Source organism: Xiphias gladius, chromosome 1, assembly GCF_016859285.1.
Source record: "Xiphias gladius isolate SHS-SW01 ecotype Sanya breed wild chromosome 1, ASM1685928v1, whole genome shotgun sequence".
Classification (NCBI taxonomy): domain Eukaryota; kingdom Metazoa; phylum Chordata; class Actinopteri; order Istiophoriformes; family Xiphiidae; genus Xiphias; species Xiphias gladius.
In genome coordinates, this window is record NC_053400.1 from 26,714,623 (window position 1) to 26,735,774 (window position 21,152).

The 21,152-nt window shown below is 41.4% G+C and overlaps 2 protein-coding genes across 3 annotated transcripts; one reads left to right on the forward strand and one right to left on the reverse strand.

The window, feature by feature from the left end:
• Window positions 1-596: 596 nt before the first annotated feature.
• Window positions 597-4,354, forward strand: dtwd1 (DTW domain containing 1). 2 transcript variants are annotated; one of them, XM_040128527.1, is made up of 5 exons: window positions 597-867; window positions 2,195-2,510; window positions 2,616-2,753; window positions 3,506-3,791; window positions 3,943-4,354. In XM_040128527.1, the coding sequence occupies exons 2-5, from the start codon at window positions 2,253-2,255 to the stop codon at window positions 4,170-4,172; spliced, it is 912 nt and encodes a 303-aa protein (XP_039984461.1). In that variant the 5' UTR covers window positions 597-867; window positions 2,195-2,252; the 3' UTR covers window positions 4,173-4,354. The 2 variants fall into 2 exon arrangements, with proteins under 2 accessions (XP_039984461.1, XP_039984469.1); XM_040128535.1 differs by having other exon boundaries at window positions 597-732.
• Window positions 4,355-4,624: 270 nt separating this feature from the next.
• Window positions 4,625-19,554, reverse strand: LOC120790072 (NAD(P) transhydrogenase, mitochondrial-like). Its single transcript, XM_040127350.1, has 20 exons — window positions 19,390-19,554; window positions 18,516-18,681; window positions 17,436-17,665; window positions 17,117-17,316; window positions 16,931-17,018; window positions 16,667-16,755; window positions 16,376-16,563; window positions 15,700-15,833; window positions 15,409-15,600; window positions 13,690-13,865; window positions 12,393-12,408; window positions 12,072-12,267; window positions 11,038-11,271; window positions 10,296-10,456; window positions 9,660-9,839; window positions 9,402-9,561; window positions 6,495-6,576; window positions 5,613-5,731; window positions 5,121-5,236; window positions 4,625-5,001 (listed from the first exon to the last, which is right to left on the reverse strand). Exons 2-20 carry the CDS (start codon window positions 18,643-18,645, stop codon window positions 4,855-4,857), a joined length of 2,838 nt encoding a protein of 945 aa, XP_039983284.1. The 5' UTR covers window positions 18,646-18,681; window positions 19,390-19,554; the 3' UTR covers window positions 4,625-4,854.
• Window positions 19,555-21,152: the final 1,598 nt, after the last annotated feature.

Genomic DNA, 21,152 nt, shown 5'->3' on the forward strand with positions numbered 1-21,152 from the left:
AAAAAAAAAAATTTAAAGTACTTTTGTAAAATTTTATTTATTTATAAAACGGAACTTTTTTACCAATAGATAAAAGGCGGAAATAAATCAAATAAAAATAAATCACAGTTAAAATTCATTACATAACTGTGCAGTATTTCACTGTGTCCAGGTATAGGATTTTAATTAGGACATGACGAAACTGAATTTTTCTAATAAAGAAATCAGATCAATGACATAGATTTTCTTGACAGACATTTCAGTAAAAATATAAAACAAAATAAATTAAATATTAAATTTGAGTTGGGAATCTAATTTTCTGTTTAAAAATACATTAAGGTCACGCCGATAAGATTCACCTTAAGGTACAGTCCCAAAAAAGATGAACTGTAGTTTCAATCATGTTGTGAAGAAAGAACGAAGAGGGTCAACTTTTAGCCTGTAGCTTAGAGTAATTGAATTAAAAGGATAAAACCTATGCAATATTTTCCGAGAGATTTCTCGCGAATTGCTTGAAACAACAACATTTCTTGGGTAATAACCATGCTTTTTCTAACCTTAACCACAACACTTAACTAGTTATCTCCGGCCAGTCCCCGTGTTTACCTTTCCCTCATTCGGAAAACTATTTCCGGCGTAGAAGAAGATGCACACGCAGTTGAACGTCATTTAACTTAATACAGATGGGCAAGTTTTCATCGGGACTAGCTAGTGGATAACATATTGCTTGCGACTCGGCTGAACTACATAAACGTCTGTTTTCCTTTCGTCTTTGATATTACAAACTTAAGCCACTATGATTTGTGTCTGCTAGCACTAGCCGACGCGACAGATGTTGAGCATATGTCAAGCATGCTAAAAGAAGCTAGCTATACTAGCATGAAGGAGGTAATGTTGACTGTGCTGTAATATTAGCTGCACTAACTGTAAAGCACGTAGTCCCACTGAGCGAAAGAGAAGAGTGAGAGATACATAAAATACGCTGTTAACTGAATGTTGTGCTGTTGAACTCTCAAATGCTTATCAGTGAGTTGTATGGTGCGAAAAAACTCATTCATTCACTAGCTTTGTCACATTAGCTGATGCTCGCCAGAGTTGGAGGAAGTATTGAGATTGTTTTCTTAAGTGAAATTAGTAATTTCTACCACACTGTAGAAATTACAAGTAACGGTCCTGAATTCAGAATGTTACTGTTATGTTAAGTAAAATTTTTTAAGCGTAATCAGGAAAAAATACTTTCAAAGTATAAGTAACCAACGCAGTCAAATGTTCCTTGTGAGTGTTATACTATTACACACTCAGAACACCAAGCTAAAACGAATGCAACGCAATGTAATACAACAGTCCTTCAATAACTCCTACCTTCAAGAAGATTTCAGGGTGTTCCGTTTTTATTGAAATTTATTGAGAGACGTAGTCAACAGTATGGTGATTTTTGGAAGACGTAGTTTGTGGACTGTGGATTGCAGTTATTGCGGATATAAACACAGAGACCATAAGTTATCATTTCACTCTAATGAACAGATGAATATAGTCAGAAAATTGTGTGATTTTAATGAAGGTGATGTGTATACCAGGCAAACATAAAACAATAAAACTGCAAGAAAAGCCAAGAAAACAATACAAAATTTAGATCAGCTAACAAGAATAAAATAAGGAAAAAGGAGAGATAAAATACCAAGAAATAATCAATATGAACACTGGTCAAAACAGCAATCATAATTTAAAAATCTGTACCTAAAAAGATATGTACATAAAAATGCACATACATATGAATACCAGCTTATTCACATTTAAAAGAACAAATTTACACATCTGAGATCATCAGGCAGCTAATCATTGTCGAGGTGCCCTGACACTTATGAGACTATATTCTGTGACTATATTCTGTGTGGGATTTTATCTTTTGTACTAAGTGACAAAGTGCCCTTATAACCAGGAAAAGAAGGCATTAAAAGCTGCATCATATTGTTTCAATATTTAAAATCCTATACATTATCCAATCTCATCACAGTATAAATATTAGTATACCTAATATTTACTAATTCAATTCATCTGTCTGAAAAAGACTCCTATATGACCTTTTTATTTACAACCACTGGTTTGTTTAATAGCTTTCCACATTATTGCACCCCTCCTTTTTTGAAGTCATGTAAATATTGGATTATTTCGGTCTGCTAATATTTGCATTGTTTGTTTTGTCTTTCTTGTTCAGCTATGCATGTAGGGCTCACGTACGTCAGCACTGGTCTGTCAACATTGAAAGAGCAAGCATGAGCAGCCTGGATCGAGACCAGCATGTCCTCCCTGGTTGCCGTGACAAAACAACAGTCTCTTGTGATTCATCAGACACTTGTGAGCTCGCCAAGCCGCCTCTCCAAGGTCTGAAATTGGCATCACATGCAGTGCTGGAGAAAGCACAGCAGAGGGGCAGGTTGAAATGCTCTAAATGTGGAGGATCAAGGATGTTTTTCTGCTACACATGCTGCTCATTAGTGGGTGTCGGCCTGCAAGAAATCCCCTTAATCAAGGTCAGTGAGAGGTTAGGACTCGCTTGATTGTTCCTAATAGTATCATTTATGTAAGATCGATGAAATTTTGCAAATGGTGTGGTGAAAATGTAACTGTCTGCTCAGCTTCCTGTGAAGATAGACATCATCAAGCATCCAAATGAGACAGATGGCAAGAGCACTGCGATCCATGCCAAGATCCTTGCACCCAGTGACGTCACCATATACACTTACCCCTGTGTACCTGAGTTTGAAAAGGACAAGGTTAGCTGTTTTTCATCACAAAACAATGGAGCTTAAGTAACTCCTACACGTTTAAGTGTTATTGTGAAGCTCTACCCTTTCTGGCCGCAGCTAACGATAATTTTCCAGATCGTTGATTCTATAAACCTAATAATTAATCAATTAAAGACAAGCAATAGTGAATACTTCCCGATATATTTTTCTAAAGCTCAAGGTAACATCTTTTTTCTATATGCTCAACAGTCCAAAACCCAAAGATGTTCAATTTATAATCAGATATTGCAAAGAAAACTAGAGAATATTTTGTATTATTTGTTTGAAAAATACAAGATTAATTGATTATCAAAATAGCTACTGAATTTTCTTTTTATCAACTAATCAAACTACTAATTGTTTCAGCTGTAGTGCTCCTTATTTTCTTCATATTTCTGCTGCTCATTTTTCTTTTTTTACCCATTAGGAAAACACCATTGTCCCCGCACCTTATTTGCTGTATGCATTTATCATTTATTTTTTTATTGCAAGCAGATACTTTTGAGTCATGTTTTGATACTGTTACTATTTGCTAAATTCAAGTTGATATTGACATAAATCCCTTTTTTTGTGCATTATGTACATCTGTATTTGGCCCTGTAGTGTGTATGGTATGTTAGCCATATATAAATCACCAACTCTAAAAACAGCATATCTTAAAAACATTTTTTCGTACTCTAGTCTTTGTTTGTATTTTGGTGTTCCACTCTGAATCAGTGTTGTCTCTTTGCTCTCTCCAGGTGGTGTTGGTGTTCCCTGGTCCAGGGGCTGTCTCGGTTCAAGATATGATGCAGTATTTGCATGACAGGACTGACAGCAGGTCGCGTGACTCCGATGAACCCCGCATCAAGAGGCAGAAAAGTGAGGAAGTTCAAGGTGCCACACAAACTGCCGAGAAACCAGAGTCAGGAACCCCAGATGAAGCAAAGGACTTGGAGTCAAGGGTGTATCCCCTACAGAGGGTGGTCTTCATTGACAGCACATGGAACCAGACCAACAAGATCAGCACAGATGAGAGACTGCAAGGTAATCATGAAAGATTGCATTTGTGCAGCTTTTCAAAGAGCTTTGACTGCTGGTTGTTATTACAGGCAAATTTACTTGACCCACAATGCTGTTTAACATGATCTCACTCTGTGTTCTTTTGTGCTCCCTGACGACACTTGTTCTCCTCCAGATTTGCTCCAGGTAGAGCTGAAGATGAGGAAAACATGTTTCTGGCGCCATCAGAAGGGCAAACCGGACACATACCTGGCTACTATCGAGGCTATTTATTATTTCCTCAAAGACTTCCATGAGCATTGCCTTGCTCAGGAGTATAACGGAGAGTATGATAACCTTCTCTTCTTCTACTCCTATCTGCACTCAGTTGTCAACAAAGCCAAGATTTCTGCTGGGAAATGCTGAAGAAAGCTGTGGGAAGAAAACTGAAATCAGCTACAAGAGACTAAACTGACTTAACTGTAGATGAAGAGTAGATTCACCTGCAAGCTCTGGCATGTCTGGCTGAGTGATATTTTATTTTGTAAGGGATACTGTGACATCTGTTTTGTATAAGAATATGCAATAAAAAATGTCTTTACAATTACCGTATGACGTAGGATTGCTTGATAAATGAATAAATACAAGAAATATAACTCTGAAATCCAAGGTTCCTACAGCAGTCTAGAAATTCAAGAAAACTGTCTGCAAAGTGACAGATGGGCAAAAACAGTTAATTAGGGTATTTTAAATCAGATGGTGTTACCCTGAGACTTATTTTTGTTCTTCCCACTTTAATCCGTCCAAGTTACAGTGAATGATTTGCCTGTTATTTAAATCTTAAAATCTAAAATGTAATAATGTGCAAGGCAATAGACATTTTTACATATTTTTATTTACAAATTAGTACACATTTATGTTTGAGTTATTCATGTCCCTTATTTTCAAAAAAGAAAAAAAAAAATGAATCTTTGGCATCTCTGTAATAGAATCACAATTGTTGCAGACCCAAGAAATCTGTTTTACCAAAAAGATAGGTCCTGAAAGCAAATGCTGGAAAAATAGTATCTGTCAACCTGCCTCTGTACCCGTTATTAACGGGTGTTAATCAGTAGTAGACCTCTCTGATCTTGGCTTGCAGGCTGTCACAGGTCTTCTTGGCATCTCCCAGCAACATTGACGTGTTGGGCTTGTAGAAAATGGGGTTATCGACAGCAGCATAGCCCACGCCCAGAGTACGCTTCATTACTATCACCTGGAGTTAAGTTTGCCAAAAAAATAATATGTGATTACTTTTTGTACCACAGATAAAAATGTAGTGGTATTGTTGATGCAGCAATACATAAAGGTAATTTTAAAAAAAGGTAGACCAACCTGTTTGGACTTCCACACCTCCAGGACAGGCATGCCAGCAATTATAGAGTTGGGATCTTCTTGTGCTGCAGAATTCACTGTGTCATTGGCTCCAATGACGAGTGTCAAGTCTGTTTCTGTGGGCCACAGGCATTTACAGATTCGTACGCATGACAGACCAAACTGCTAGCCAAAAGTAATCCAATTGTCCTCACTAATGTTATTTTCTCTCAAGCACAACACTTGTCTTCCTCCGTCATAAACAGAACAATGTGTCTCGGACTGCATGCCTGGTTGCTAAGAAAGCAGGACTGTTGCCCCGATAACATGGCATGTCTAAATATCAAGACAACACAAGGCTGCTACAAGTGTAGATGAAGGGGGGGGTTGTGCGATTATTAAAAATAACTGCTCGAGTAATATTATCTGCCAACTTCGTGCCAAAGTGACGACCTTGTAGCAGTAAATATTCAAACACCTCTCTCAAGAATTTCCTTTAAAAAACGAGTTTACCTGGGAAGTCTTCGTTGATCTCATCCATCTCCAGGACCACATCATAGGGAACACCAGCCTCAGCCAAGAGGACGTTCAGCTGGCCGGGCATGCGACCGGCAACTGGATGGATGCCAAACCTGTTGGAGATGGACACAAAATATTGTTGCTCATCAACATTTGCGTTTGACTGATTTGCATTTAAAGATGCAATACTCCCTGATCAATGATGCCCTGCTCATAGGGTGCCACAAGTAAAAATGCACCTGTCTCTTTTGAAACAAGTTCAGATTTGTTTGTAACGTGCATAGGAAAAAAAAAAAAAAAAAAGCAGTGTGCAGATGTTTTACTTAAGAAAAAGTAGCAACATTACAATGTTACAAGTGAAAATACTCAATTTAAAATCTTAAGTAAAAATACTATATGCAACAGGTAATGTAACACCTCTCAGTGTTTTTCTGTTATGTATTAGATTATTTGATGATTATTACTGATTAATTCATGTGTAAGAAGCATTTTCATGTGGTAGCTGGCGGAGGTATATCTGCTATTAACTACTTTACATACTGCTGAATAGTTTGCTCTATAACAGTGATCATGTGTTAATATGTAAAATCAAAATGTGAAAACTAAGTCGTAACTACAGTCATCTAAATGTTGTGGAGTAAAAGCATTTTCCTCTGAAATAAAGGGCACAGAATTATAAAGTAGCATCAAATTAAAATACTCATGTAGTTGAAATTGTACATCTGTCTCTCAATACTGTATAGTTACTTTAAAAAGTACTCTGCTTTTGGTGAGAATGGCCATTTTAAAATGGTGGGTCTAACCCCAACTGAGGACAGAGACCCAGCAGTATTCTTGTTTATGAAGGAGATGAAGAGCATGAATGCAGACACTCACCTGACACTCTTTCCTTGTTCCTTGAGCATCTTCACCATGTCTGCAATTGGGTATTGGGCTTTGGCTGCACACAGACCCCAACCTAAACTCAAAAACATACAGAGAACAAACATGCAATAGCCCAGCAAATTGCAATAATAATCTTAGGATATAATCATCTTTATTTTACGAGTATCTAGAGATACTGTAATCCCTCCTTGGTTGTTTGAGTCCATTATCCAGTTCTTAAGCAATTCATTTTCTGGATTTGTGTTCTTGTTTATTACCCTGTTGGAATAAAAAAAATAAAAAATAAAAAAAGCAAAAAGCATTTGACATAGTTATTGCTCATTCTTAAATGAAAGCACAGCGATCCAGCAGGGGTTCAACAACAATAAAACCAGTTATTCCTCTACCCTGCCCCCCCTCTTTTGTCCTATTCCTGTCCTCATCCACCACAAGTCTCCTCTCTGTATTAAATCATAGTGGTTTACTGGTCTGAGAAACATTTTTCTAAAGAAAACTTTTGCATGTGTGGTGTGCATGTGGGTCCCCTGCGTGCAAAGCACTCCTTTCCCTGTGCCTGGATAACCCCTATTTAACCCTGGTGGCCAGGTACCTTGTAGAGTTCAGCATTACCCCTAATCAAGTTATGTTGAAGCCAGTTGCCCATAACCCGTATCCTTCAATTCCCCAGACAACTGGAGCCTTCTGTTTCCTCACTGCCCTGCTTTGTTGTTGACAGAGCATGGAGAAGTCCTAAGTCTGTACTCAATAGCTCTTGTGACTTTTCACTGTAACTCTAATCAAACCAGCATGTTGGACCACACAGCTGTCCTTGCGTTGGTTTGGAGCCATTGGAAAAACAACAGTAATCCAAGTATCCAAGTTATTAAGAGTGGTTCCTCCTGCTCAGGCCACTCAACAACTACTCAGTTGTCAAACAAGTCTGTCCTTTTCTGTTTAATAAATCAAGATGTGGTCAAAAGCATCATCATCATCATCTGCATCACACACACTAAAAGTCAAGTCCATCATCCTTTACTTACTGGTAACAAACACGTACCTAGACACTCACTTTCATGTACTGTTTGTGTGTCACAAGGTGGACATGGGGGATCATTTGTGGGCAAACTGCTCCCTCCCGTGGTCACCCTGCTAAAGCATTCTGACTTTAATTGCCACCATGTCAATCAGCCCAAGATCCTGACCATTTCCAAACATTTTGCAAATGCCCCCCAACTTCCCAGAGCTGCTGCACAAACATTTTTTTTAATCCACATTTTGGCAGAACAGTCATGTGAAGTTGATCAGAAGAGAGAGAGCTTTAAATGTTACTGATCCAGACAGTCTGGAAAGCTGCAGCTAGAATACAGAGGAGGATCCACATTGTCCAGTGATGAGAGAGAGTTGTGTTCCACTTTAATCTCTGATTTGAACCAAAACCTCTTCCTATACCTGTCTCTTCCAGAGCCCCAAATCGTTTTCAGGAGTGTCTCAACTTTGTGCTGAGGAAGAAGCTTTAAAACATAGGCAAAAATTAAAAAAAAAAAAAAAAAAAAAAAGGATTTTCCGTCTAAACAAGATACAGAAAAACTATGTGTTTAATTTCACAAGGCTAGACTATGGTGATGGTGTCGTCACAAATCTTAGTTTAAAAAAAAAAAAAAAAAAAAATTTAAAAAACCAACAAAAACAACCAGACAACTGCAGCCCATCCAAAATACTGCTGCCAAAGTCCTCACTAACACCAACAGTCCTTAAATCACTGCACTGGCTCCCTGTGTGTCAAAGGATAGTTTTTTTAAATTCTATTACTTGTCTACAAAGCCCTAATTACATCTCTGATTTTCCTCGTACGTTATGAAACATCCAGGCCCCTCAGGTAATTTGAGAGAGGTTTACTCAGTGTTCCCAGGATCAAAACCAAACAAAACCCTGCTCCCCACCTGTGGAACAAGCCTCCTGAATACCTGAGGTCTGCTAAAACTGTCAGCGCATTTAAATCAAGCATTGTTTGGTGCAGCTCACCAATAAATTACATATGTAAACTCCTTTTAATCTCAAACTATTTATTTGCTTGTTTTGCTTTTGTTGCTGCTGTGATTGTCTTTTAAATGCGCTTTTAATGTCTTCTTAATGTCTAATTTTTAATGTTTTCAAATTACATATGCCTTTTAGCATTTTTGTACTGTTTTATAAATGCAATTTTAATGTCTTCTTAATGTCCTCTTTTAATATCCTCTGCCCAGGAGGTTATATGTCCAGCCGTGTCTCTCGGGTTGTTTGTTTACTTGGAAGCAGGATTACACAAAAAGTGCTTAACTGATTTGCACCGAACTTAGTGGAGGGATGGGGCATGGGCCAGAGGAGACCCCACTAACTTTTGTGGCAGATCCGAATCATTGACTATGAATTTGAATTTTTTCCTCTGAAGTCTGGTTTATGTTCTTGGATATTGGCCTTGGCGGAGGTCTGCAATCTACTGAGCGTAATTTCTAGTTTTTAATGTACTTCTATGCCTCTGTAAAGCACTTTAAACTTGCCTAGTGTACAGTATGTATGCATGACTTAAAGTTACCACCAAAATCTGGTAAAAAAAAAAAAAAAACAGGAACATTGGTTTGGTTTTAACCAAAATTCAAACGTAGCTTATTCTCAAACTGTATACTGGTTGACTACTGTACAGCCTTTTTGACCATGGAGGTATTTAAAATAATGCTGTCGATTGAGGTGTCTGTTGGACTGGCTCCACACAAAATGATAGCGTTTAAATGTCTACAGAGTTTTCTCTGGTGTTCCTGCTATGTACTTGATTGATAACTGGCTTTAGCTGACAATTATAGGGGTACTCTACTGATTTGCCTCTGCTTGGGGCTTGTGGCTCGAGGCTACATTAGCCGCTACTAGCGCTGCACAACCAAATACCTGGTGTGATGATGATGCTGTTGGCTTCTTTGATTATGTCAATGGTCTGGTCCACGTTGACCTCAGTGTGAGTGCCAACAATCTCCATGGGCTTACCGCCCGCTGTGGAGGTGGTGCCGTACCCTCCCAGGATTACATTGGGCAGGGAGCGGTTCATAGCCTTGGATGAGAGGAGGAAAATAACTGAGGTTTGGGGAAATGTGCTGAGTATGCCTGTTGTGTAAGTTCACGTATGGCCGGATGTGTGTGTCCACTCACCACACACATAATGTAGGAGAGGATGGCACCGGAGGAGCCAATCAGAGCTCCGACTATCGTCATGAGATTGTTCTCAAGTAAAAAACCTTCAGCACAGAGCGCCCATCCGGAGTAGCTGTTCAGCACGGTAATGACCACGGGCATGTCAGCGCCCCCGATGGCTGCTGTCAGGGTTACACCCTATAGGGAAGTTGGAGAAGTTGTACAGAAGTAAAACAAGGAGTTAGCAAAAACATTCGAGACACTTGAGCCAATTAAAACCCAACTTGTTTCTAAAATGAGCTGCAACAGTGTTCAACAAAGTTCTGCCTAATCTGTAACAAGCGCCAAGAGTTTAAAAGTGTGTACCATCCCCTATAATAAAGTTTCTAAAGTGCTTTATCATTATAATATCAAATTTCCCTCAATGGGTAGAGTAAGTCACTGGAAAGGTACCAACCAAGAGTGAATGATATTCTACCATATTCCAAGACAGGATATAATAAAAAAAATTACTTTAATATAAATTGATGAAATACATGTTTACCGAAAGAAAAATTTCACATCTTCAGCGTTTTCCAGTTATTTTTGATTTATTATTATTATCCCCCCCCCGTCTTTTTACTTCCCTTTTTCCTCAGCTTTGTGAAAACTCACCATAACAGTGGAAAGCCCCGACACTCCCACTAGACACCCCATGCCAGTACCATAGCTGGAGCTGAGCATAAAAGGCACCATCCCTCCCACTGACGCTGCCATCAGACCGGCATTCAACATGTGTCGTCCCGGCAGAAGCAGGGGGGCGGAGTTCAGGATGCCTACGGCCAAGAAACATTTTCAACAAACAAACAGTTTCAGTGAAATGATTGCCACTCTTTTGTAAGGCTAAAAAAGGGAAATAATGTGAGAAGATAAAACATGCAAGCACACTTTTCTCTAAAAGCAGTGTCGAGGGTCTTTGAACCCCCGGACTTTTCTGTGGAGGCCTCTAATCAGCTGTCTGAGAGTCCGTCCCATCCATAAATCAGACAGCAGCCCTCCACCAACCACAGCCATGCGGCCACTGCCCTGCCATACCCGCAACAAATTACCAGAAAGCTTCACGTGTTCCTCTTGATCATTCACATTGCAATGTAAATTAGCGACTGCTGACACATGCACACCCCGAGTCCAAGCCTGGATTTACTAGAGGATCTTTGGCTTTAACAAGATGAAAGAGACGCTCAGTGCCAGAGGACATAAAGCTCAGTGTGTGTTTATATAGATGTGTGTTAAATGAAGAGCAACGATCGGACTTGAAAAGGATAGTCTGCTGACTTTAAAATTTGTAATGTGCACAGTATTTATATGTACATAGATTATACAGAAAATGCTACAATATTTAAATTAAATCCATTACCTTGAAGCTTGCCATAGGCCACCAGTGATCCACTGAAGGTGACGCCTCCGATGTACGTGCCCAGGTACGCCACAGTCTTGAGAACACCGGCGGCTGGGTGAGTTTCCAGGTGGGGGTACTCTATCATGAACTCGGCGACGCAGGTGAAAACAGCTGCCAGCCCCACAAGGCTGTGGAAGGCGGCCACGAGCTGCGGCAAGTCGGAGATTTCAATACGCTTGGCAATGGTCAGACCTGCAGTCGAAAAATGACGATCATCAAAAGAGACCTCTGAAGAACTCAGTGAGTTACTATGTTTGGTTAAGTCAAACACCAGACGCCACAGTTCTCATACACACTGGTTGAGTTTTAAAGAAAAAAAAATTAAATAAATAAATAAATAATTGAAGTTAAAAAATGTCAGACACCTGTTTTCAGTTATAGGGCCTGATCTTCAAGGCCACTCTGATGAGTCGTAAGTTAAGTAGTGAAGTGCGTTTTCATAGGGACACTAATTTAACACTGAGTAAACCCTCATCCTCTGCTGCTTGTCTGTGTGTGTTGTTTACAACATCATTTATCATCCTGCTTTCTTAAATTACTATAAACATGTACAACTCTCAGACATGATGACGAAACTCCACTCATCTCTGTACCTGGAGAGAATCGTTGATGTTCTGTTATGAATTAGCAAAAATCACAATCTTTCATAACCAGAGGAGTCACATGCTAAGTTAATAACATGTAACTCATCATGATGCTATTGCAGTTTTGTAAACAAACTGTTGGACTTCAAAAAAGGAGCCATGTCTGAGCTTCATTAATTTCATTTTTTTTTTTTTTTTTTTAAACGCTATATACAGTGCAGAGTGCGTATTAGGACTTTAGAGAAGAAGATCTGTTTAGAAACTAAACTAGGCTGTGCTGCCACAAGAATCAGTGCCAAAGTAAGAATTTTGCAGGACAAGAGTCCTCTCCACCAACTGTTTGAAAAGAGCCGCACACATCGTTTGTATCCCAAATCGTAGATCCCCTTAAGGCAGGAAGCTACCTACCCAGGGTTCCCCCAGTGGCCATGGCCAGAGACATCTGAGACAGGAGTTCTGGTGAGGGTTTGAGGGCACCGAGGGTGGCAGCAATGCCCCCTGCCACTCCCATCATGCCCAGGGCGTTCCCCAAGCGACTGGTGCGCTGGGCAGAGAGGCCTGCCAGGGCCCCAACACAGCACAAGCCTGAGCCCAAGTACATCATCTGAGGTGGAGAAAAAACACAGACTTAAATCACAGCTAGTCACAGTCACTCAGCAAGATGTCCTTAGATCATCAACAAGGCATAAAGAAATTAATAAAACAAGTTGTGTTTGTATACCTGTGTACACTTCTTTCCATATGGCTAGAAGAAAAACGTGTCAAGCTCAATTGTTCTTCAGTCCTTTTTTACCATTAAAGCAATGAAGTAATTGAATAAGAAACACACAAATCTATATTTTCGTAACAGGTATTGCAAGTGTAGTTTTGTTTCTCAAAAACTTCAAAGAACTGAAAAATATACAGTATTCCCCGCTGTGCTAAATTATAAAAAGGAGTGTCTACATTCAAAAGACCCATTAAGATCTAGGCTATCTAAGGTAAGTGCTCCTAGCAATAAAGATCAATTTTAGAAAAGGCTACAACTTTCTAAATAAGATATTGTTTGGAACTACTCTAACAGTTATTTTTATCATCAATTAACCTCCGGATGATTTTCTTGATTAATTGCTTGGTCAATAAAACACCTGAAAATAATGAAGAAAAAAAAATTCCCAAACGTGACATTTTCAAGTCCAAGAACTCTTCTTCAAATTGCTTCTCTTGTCCCACCAACAGTCCAAATCCAAATATGCACAGTTTACTATGATGTACAACAAGGAAAAGCACAAATCTTTTCAATTCAGAGGCTTAAATCATCAAAAATGTTTTCCATTTTCCTTGAAAATCGCCTTGCTAATTAAATCGATTATCAATATAGTTGCTGATAAATTATTTTCTACAATTTTCAACTAATTGTTTCAGCTCCGTTTGGAACCGCTACATATTGTACAACCAAAATATAAAACATCAGAGTCCGGGATGATAAGTAAAAGCTGACAACTTTTGAATGTTGTAGAAATTTAGGCCAAACAAAAACTAAAGATTGTCATTATGCTCTAAATTTCTGTTGGGTTAACTGTATAATTTAAACAAACATTTGTTTTTATTCAGTAGAGAAAGGTCTCTTGATCAGAATTAGTAAAGAAAAAAAAACACATAGTTGGTTTTGTTTATTTGTCAGCAGGATTACACAAAAATTACTGAACCGATGTGCACCAAACTTGACGGAGGGATTGGGTACTGGAAGAACCCATTCAATTTTGGGGCAGATCAGGTTAAAGGGGATAGATCCAGGAATTTTGTATCACTCTCCTTAACATTGCAAGACAGGGCACTTTGACATTTTCGATCAATTTCCCCCGGAAATAATGTATGGATCTTGATGTACAAAAATCCCATATATTTATGATGTTGAGATCTATCAGTTTCTACATTGGGGTGCAGTTCCAGATAATAATCCGGGTCTGGTAGAGCTACACCGACATGTAGGATTGCTTGGCCTCGGCGGAGGTATGCGCTCTCCTGAGTGCCAGTCTAGTTTTGCGTGGATCCGTGTATTGGTCTCTGACCTGCAGTGTAGGTGCCAGCAGAGGTCATGGTGCGGCTGAAGGGAGAAACCGCTGATGCTTTCTCAGCCTCCAACTCTATGATGGTTTTCTGTTTCACTGGCGCTGGGGGGGCTGTTTTGGGGAGCGGGGATGGGAACATGTTCTTGCCTTCCTGGATACATCAGAAAGCACACCAGGGGAACGGTGTGAGAACACAGAGGATGTCCACAGAGTTTTACGTGCCAGAAACACACATCAAGACTTTTGGAGTCCTGCATTGTGGGGAGATCTCGCCTGGTTGGTGGGAGCACTCCAGAATACAAACTCATGGACTATAGGGAGATTATAGCCAACAAAACAGCAATCATGAACCGTTAACAGTGGTTTTCAAAGATAAATTTCTTTATACCTGAATAAATGCTTAGTCGAACAAGGTAAACTGATATGTCCTTTGAGGTTGATCCTTTCTCTGCCATAAACAATGTGTCAAAGCCAAAATTCCTGGAGAAGCATATTTCGAAACATTCATACATTTTGCCGGGATCCATCATGGTTGCTCCCCAGCTGGGATCTGGTTTGGGCACTATTTGGCACAGCATCTCCAGCATAACAGGATCCGATAAACCTTGGTGCTGGAGGAGGGAGGGATGCCAGTAGAGATGGAGGGCTGCTGCTAGTAGACAGAAATCACCAGGAAAAAAAAACCCACCTTCATGACAAGAGTCTCGCGGATGACGTGGTCAATTGTTCCATAGTCAAATTCATCTGTAGGCTCATAGTGGAAGTATTCCTATCTGGGCTAATGGCCTCAGCAGCTTTAGTATGTTATTTGAATACAGAGTGCTGGACTGTGGCCATGAGGTTGGGCAGGTCTGTGTAGCTACTGTGTGTACTTCCTGGTCATTAAAAGACATGGTTCTATTAGTCAAGTTTACACATAGGCAAACAAAACAGAAAGACAGAATTTCTTTGTTGCCCAAGCGAAAGGTCACCTGTAGCAGCGCAGCTCGGCCAGGCTTGTGGCCTCTGAGCTGCTGCCTGCTCCTGCAGCCAATCCACCACCACGAGCCGTCTCTTCATCGACTCCACAACTCCTCTTGATGAGAATGGGAGCCCGCCTGCTCGCACGAGAACAGGAAACAGAGGGACAGGCGAGATGGGAACATGTTCTTGCCTTCCTGGATACATCAGAAAGCACACCAGGGGAACGGTGTGAGAACACAGAGGATGTCCACAGAGTTTTACGTGAGAAACACACATCAAGACTTTTGGAGTCCTGCATTGTGGGAGATCTCGCCTGGTTGGTGGGAGCACTCAGAATACAAACTCATGGACTATAGGAGATTATAGCGAACAAAACAGCAATCATGAACCAGTTACCAGTGGTTTTCAAAGATAAATTCTCTTTTATGGGGCCTGAATAATGCTTAGTCGAACAAGGGGTAAACTGATATGTCCTTTGAGGTTGGATCCTTTCTCTGCCATAAACAATGTGTCAAAGCCAAAATTCCTGGAGAAGCATATTTCGAAACATTCATACATTTTTGCCGGGATCCATCATGAGCTATTCCCAGCTGGGATCTGGTTTTAAGTACTCATTTGGCACAGTATCCCAGCATAACAGGATCCGATAAACTCATGCTGAGAGTGAGGGAGGGATGCCAGTAGAGATGGAGGCTGCCAGTAGACAGAACAACAGGAAAAAAAAAACCCACCTTCATGACAAGAGTCCCGCGGATGACGTGGTCAATTGTTCCATAGTCAAATTCATCTGTAGGCTCATAGTGGAAGTATTCCTTGTCTGGGCTAATGGCCTTCAGCAGCTTTAGTATGTTATTTGAATACAGAGTGCTGGACTGGGTGGCCATGAGGCTGGGCAGGTCTGTGTAGCCAATGTGTGTTACTCCCTGGTCATTAAAAGACAAGTATTCCATTAGTCAGTTTTACACATAGGCAAACAAAACAGAAAGACAGAATTTCTTTTGTTGCCCAAGCGGAAAGGTCACCTTGTGAACATGCAGCTCGCCAGGCTTGGTGGTCTCGATGTTGCCGCCTGCCTCTGCAGCCAAATCCACCACCACGGAGCCGTCCTTCATCGACTCCACAAACTCCCTCTTGATGAGAATGGGAGCCCGCTTGCCTGCACGAGAACAGGAAACAGAGGGACAGGCGAGATGGGGAACAGCAGATCCACACTAAAGCTGCATTAATCAATTTTTGGCCACAAAAGGGGGAAGAAAACCATCTGAACAAGGATCAGAAAAAAAACTTAAGAGTTTTTACGGCTAACATCTTTGGAAATCAACAGACACAAAGCAACATAAGAATTTACTTTAAGTCTTGTGTCTGGCCAACTGGATCCACAAGTTCCAATATTTACTGTTTTTACAGCTATGATTTAGTCCCCACCAGCTCTTGAGAAAAATATCTGGGTCTTGAGCTGCTACATGATCAACTTTGTATGTTCACCAATCTGAAACTTGGTGTAGGCAAGGATAACTGCCTTGGTGTAGGCAGGTATCCTTAAGGTGGTTTATCAAAGTTTTTTGCCGGAAACCGATGCCAGCGGGGACTGATGAGTAGCTGAGTCTCAGCTCTGTTACTATGCAACAAAATACTGATTAATGCGCCTTCAAAAATGCCAAAAGACAAAGGAAAAGAGAAGGTAAAAGTGCGACTGACCTGGAATCAGGGCAGTGCTGATGACAATGTCGACCTCTTTACACTGCCTGGCGAAAAGGGCCATCTCGGCCTCAATGAACTCTTTGGACATCTCTTTGGCGTAACCTCCGACTCCCTCGCCAGACTCTTTGAGGTCTACTTCTAAAGGCTCTGCCCCAAATGACTTGAACTGCTCGAGGGCTGCTGGCCTGTTAGATACGAACATCGGGTTATTGTCAAAATCATGATCGTTACAACCCTCATCACTCAGTCGGCAGTCTGAGACATAACGTCTGGTTTTCCATCTTATACCTGGTGTCAAATCCTCTGACTATGGCTCCCATTGACTTGGCTGCCCCTGCTGCTGCTAGACCAGCCACTCCACCTCCAATAACCAGGACCTGTGTGCAGCAGGAAAATCCATAACTGTACATGGAGACTGACACAGTCCAGATACATATTTTATCTAAACAAAAAAAAAAAAAAAAAAAAAAAAAAGGTACACTGACAACAAAAAGGAAAGATTGTGGGAAAACAAATCGCTCATGTCAACGTTTACGATACGTAGACCGTTACCTTAGCTGGGGGTACTTTTCCTGCAGCTGTAATCTGACCGGTAAAGAACCTGCCAAAGTGGTTGGCAGCCAGAACCACGGCCTTGTACCTACAAAAACAAACATTCAAGTCACGTTTACTGTAACTAGATATTCCTGGACAGCTCCAAACATACGAATCTGCGTGTAAATGTCTCTCTTTCAGTACCCAGCGATGTTAGCCATGGAGCTGAGTGCATCATAGCCCTGTGCGATGGTGACCCTGGGCACCTGGTCCATGGCCAACACAGTGCTCTGTCTCTCTGACAGCTTCTTTATCAGCTCTTGGTTCTGTGCTGGATAGATGAAGCTCACCAGGGTGGTCTTAGGCCTCAGGAGATCCGTCTCGCTCAAACTGGGGGCTCGGACCTAAAGTAGAAAAAGAGATGCTTCAAAATCATGAATGGAAATTCAGGAATATCTAGACTCAAATAAACTATAAAACAGAACTGTCTTATTAGCAGACCAAAAAGCAGATGCGAACATGCCTTGAGGACCAAGTCTGAGCCAAAGGCTCCCTTGACATCAGTGATGGTGGCTCCAGCATCTTTGTACTGTTGGTCAGAGAACTTGGATTCCTCTCCGGCTCCACTCTCCACCTGCACCTTGAATCCCTGTTTGACCAACGCCTGCACCCCCGCAGGCGACAGCGCCACACGACGCTCATTCTGTACCGTCTCCTTAGGAACGCCCACCACCACGTCCTTGTAGAGCACACCTGAACACACACACACACACACACACACACACACACACACACACACACACACACACACACACACACACCAGCTGAGAGTTGAGTCTGCTGCACACGAAAAGCCATGGAGTGCATTTGCGAGTCTTTTTTGAAAAGGAAAAAACATTTTCAAATTAATATTAGAACCTGTAATAAAAAAGTAAAAATAAAAAATAAAAATGATGCTACAACACAGGAGAGCATGTGTGTAGAGCTGAGATTGTGTGGCTGCGGACAGTGTCAGGTTACACATTACTTTCCTTAGACGGCATGGTGACCTCACCGCCATGGAGACATTATGAGCAGGTGATTGGGTCCGAGCCAGCATACACACAGAGAGGCCTACACTCCCTGACATACAAGCTTAACTCAAAAACTTAGAAAGCACTCAGTAACTTGCAAAACGTTCACAAACAAAAATCGACGACAAGTGCCCCGCAAACAGCACTGACTCGATGAACAATTGGCTGTGAACGGAACCTGCCGGACGGCAGTTTAACTTTTGCATGTCACCTTTAACTGACCTCTCATATGTTCTCACATGTTAGCGGCGCCCGGAGCTCGGTGAGCAAGGCTACTGCCTGGTAAGAACCAGCGTTCCCTATTTTGGTCACATCTCTAGCAACCGGCTGCAGTTCAGTTCGTGATCTGTGGAGTTTTCCACTCTTCTGGCCAGCAGGAGTGTGTGCTTGAGCAAACTGCTACGCTCTCATTCCTCATCTCAGACACAGAGGAAATCCAAACCAAATAAAGCACGCAGACACCAAGTTTCACCGTCTGTAATAATGTACGGCTACCCAGAGAGATTTCAACAGAGCTGCGCATTTCCTACCTCTGGAGGCCTTTTGGTCCCGTAAAACAGGGAAAGTCCTGAATTGCCTCCTTCCAGGTATCTTCTGACGGACCCCTCGCTGGAGGAAAATGACAGAAGAGCTGGAGATGCAGCGCAGGAGGGTTGACATGGCTACTGAGCGTCTGCCCGGAGACTCCTTTTGGCTCTTGAATATGAACACAAAACAACCAGATGTAGGTGATAAGTTAACACTACTTCTGCATCTGCTGAACAAAGCACATTATCCCTTTGAGTAGGTCCTGAGCCCCACAGTCACACACTCAGGCAGTCTGTGGTGCCAGGCCTACAGACAGCAGAGGGACATTTCAGCTCTACGACACACACACACACACACACACACACACACACACACACACACACACACACACAGGGCCCAGGGGTTGATTACAGACTCCGGGCTTGTTCGCGAGATCTGGAGTTATGACGGTACAGAGGGAATCCGTGCCAAGTCTGGCCTAGTCGTTGTGGGCAGGGGCAGAGAGAAGCGGGCAGAGAAACAGATAAGCCAGATAAAATGTTGTGGGGCTAGATGGGGGCACCTCAGGACTCAGACACAGACCCATATCTCCTTACATAAGCAAACTGTAAAAAAATGTGGCGTTTACAAATACTTGTCTCTCTCAAAAAAAAAAAAAAAAAAAAAAACACAATTTCAATACCAGAAAACAAATAAGAGTGTGAAAACTTGAAATACTCTGCTTGGTGTTTTGGTTTCTGAGGATGTATTTGCTATTTTTCCCCCCTCCATTCCGTCATTCATTCATTCCTTCATTCACTCACTCAGTCACACAGTCAACTCACAGCTGAGTAATTCATTCATAAACTGACAGACTGGTTGATTGCTCAGACTTGCCTTTCAGATTTCCAGAAAGAGCAGGTTACCTGTTCAACTCTCCCTCAGCCTCAGCCTCAGCAGCAGCAGCGGCGGCAGCGGGGTCACCTGTGAGACGTCCTACCCAAGAGTCCCTCGTCCGCTTGCAGGGACAGACAGACGACCTTCCGCGGTTTCGATATCACCGCTGCACTATTTATGTATAAATAGCCAGCCACGTGACTTCACTCACGAGCACCCTGGAAGCAGATAAACTCCCTGCGGAGTCTGGCTCAACAACACCGCCGAACCCACCTGCGAATCAAAGGCTGGGTAAACATGTGTATGGTTAAAATGGTCGCTGGTGAAATCGGCGTCGACAGATTGGACTGACAAAAAGTTGCCCGGTCAAAGCCTCGAACCCTCCCAACCACTACAGAAGTAGCCCAAAAGGTTTTAATCTATCTATCTAGCATGACATAAGTAGGTATAAATATAATAAAGATTGGATTCAGTGAGTTAAGTCCTGAGCTACAATTTGAGCCCCGTGTTTTTTTAAGCATATATATGTTATATGTTCACATTTAGGAAGATTAAGTACGCCGAACTAGCTATTAGCGCTTTCTGTTGGATATGTACCATTGGACGTACAGACAATAATCAATAAATTGCTTCAGTGCTGAAGAGAACTTAAAAACAAGATGTTTCTCGGGCAAATTCTGAAGCGTCTATTTTATGATTTCTAAGCGGGTTTATGGACGTTTATTTCTGATGGACATCCGAGATAAGGATACGTCACATTGAATCTGAAAATATATGTATCATGTCTGTGTGTTTAGATATGACCGAGTATTAATTAGTATTAGTATTAGTATCTTGTATTGCCTCTTCTGCGGCAGAAAGGTGTAAAATTTAGAAATTGGACGACCGTGACTATTTCCCTCGTTTACAGCGGTGTGGCACAAAAATCTGGGCCCCGTACTGTGCACATGCAGCCTCAGTGGGCCCCTTTCCCCTTTAATTATATGAACTGTCTTACCATGGACCCTACACCACGAAAGGATCCCTGTATTAATATAGTAAGTAATATAACATAACTTTAGAAAGTTAAAGGCAAAACCCAAGTGTATACAAAAAAAAAAGAGGCAGCCCCATTATTAAAACTAAAAAGACAGAATTGGGACCTGCTATCACTCTCAAACTGATTGACTGGTCTTAATACAGGCAGAGATGTTAAGTATCAGCTCGGTCTCAGTTGGTAAACTATTCTGATGCTGCCGAAGGTTTATTTGCACCAGTGGTGTTTGCGTACACCATAGTAAAATTTATAAAAACACACTAGGAAATTAAGCATACTTCATAATAAGTTGCACTAGTCTCCTCACTACTACACCCTTTCTTGCTCTCTCTCTCTCCCCTCTACACAAGGAAATACATCAGTTTAAGCAGTTTATTAGGAACAACCAGGCTGACGGGAATCCAGTCTAATACAACGGCCTCAAATAAATCCTAGGCTATAATGCTCAGTTTGGGCTGACGCTGTTTCAGAGCGGTGTTAATTCAGCTTCATGGTCATCTTTGAGGCTGTGGTCTATGTTGCCGTTGAAGTGTATTGCATTATACAGACAGGTTTTTCTATTATTTTGTCCCCAGTTCTATCAGCGAGGTTAGACTAAATAACAGAAGCAGCTCTCTGTGTGATGCAGCACAGTCCAACAGCACCACAAATTCCATCCCCCGAACTGAACATACAGCGGAATCAAACACCTCTCTAAAACAATCTCAGTGAGAAAATGATCGTTGTA

Excerpts from the sequence above, each read along its gene's own strand:
- dtwd1 (XM_040128527.1), top strand. The coding sequence starts at position 2,253 with ATGAGCAGCCTGGATCGAGACCAGCATGTCCTCCCTGGTTGCCGTGAC. Across the intron at positions 2,511-2,615 it reads AAGAAATCCCCTTAATCAAG|CTTCCTGTGAAGATAGACAT; the intron begins GTCAGTGAGAGG and ends CTGTCTGCTCAG. Across the intron at positions 2,754-3,505 it reads CTGAGTTTGAAAAGGACAAG|GTGGTGTTGGTGTTCCCTGG; the intron begins GTTAGCTGTTTT and ends TGCTCTCTCCAG.
- LOC120790072 (XM_040127350.1), bottom strand. The coding sequence starts at position 18,645 with ATGTCAACCCTCCTGCGCTGCATCTCCAGCTCTTCTGTCATTTTCCTC. Across the intron at positions 9,840-10,295 it reads CGGGGCTTTCCACTGTTATG|GGTGTAACCCTGACAGCAGC; the intron begins GTGAGTTTTCAC and ends ACTTCCCTATAG. Across the intron at positions 9,562-9,659 it reads TCTCCTACATTATGTGTGTG|GCTATGAACCGCTCCCTGCC; the intron begins GTGAGTGGACAC and ends CTCTCATCCAAG.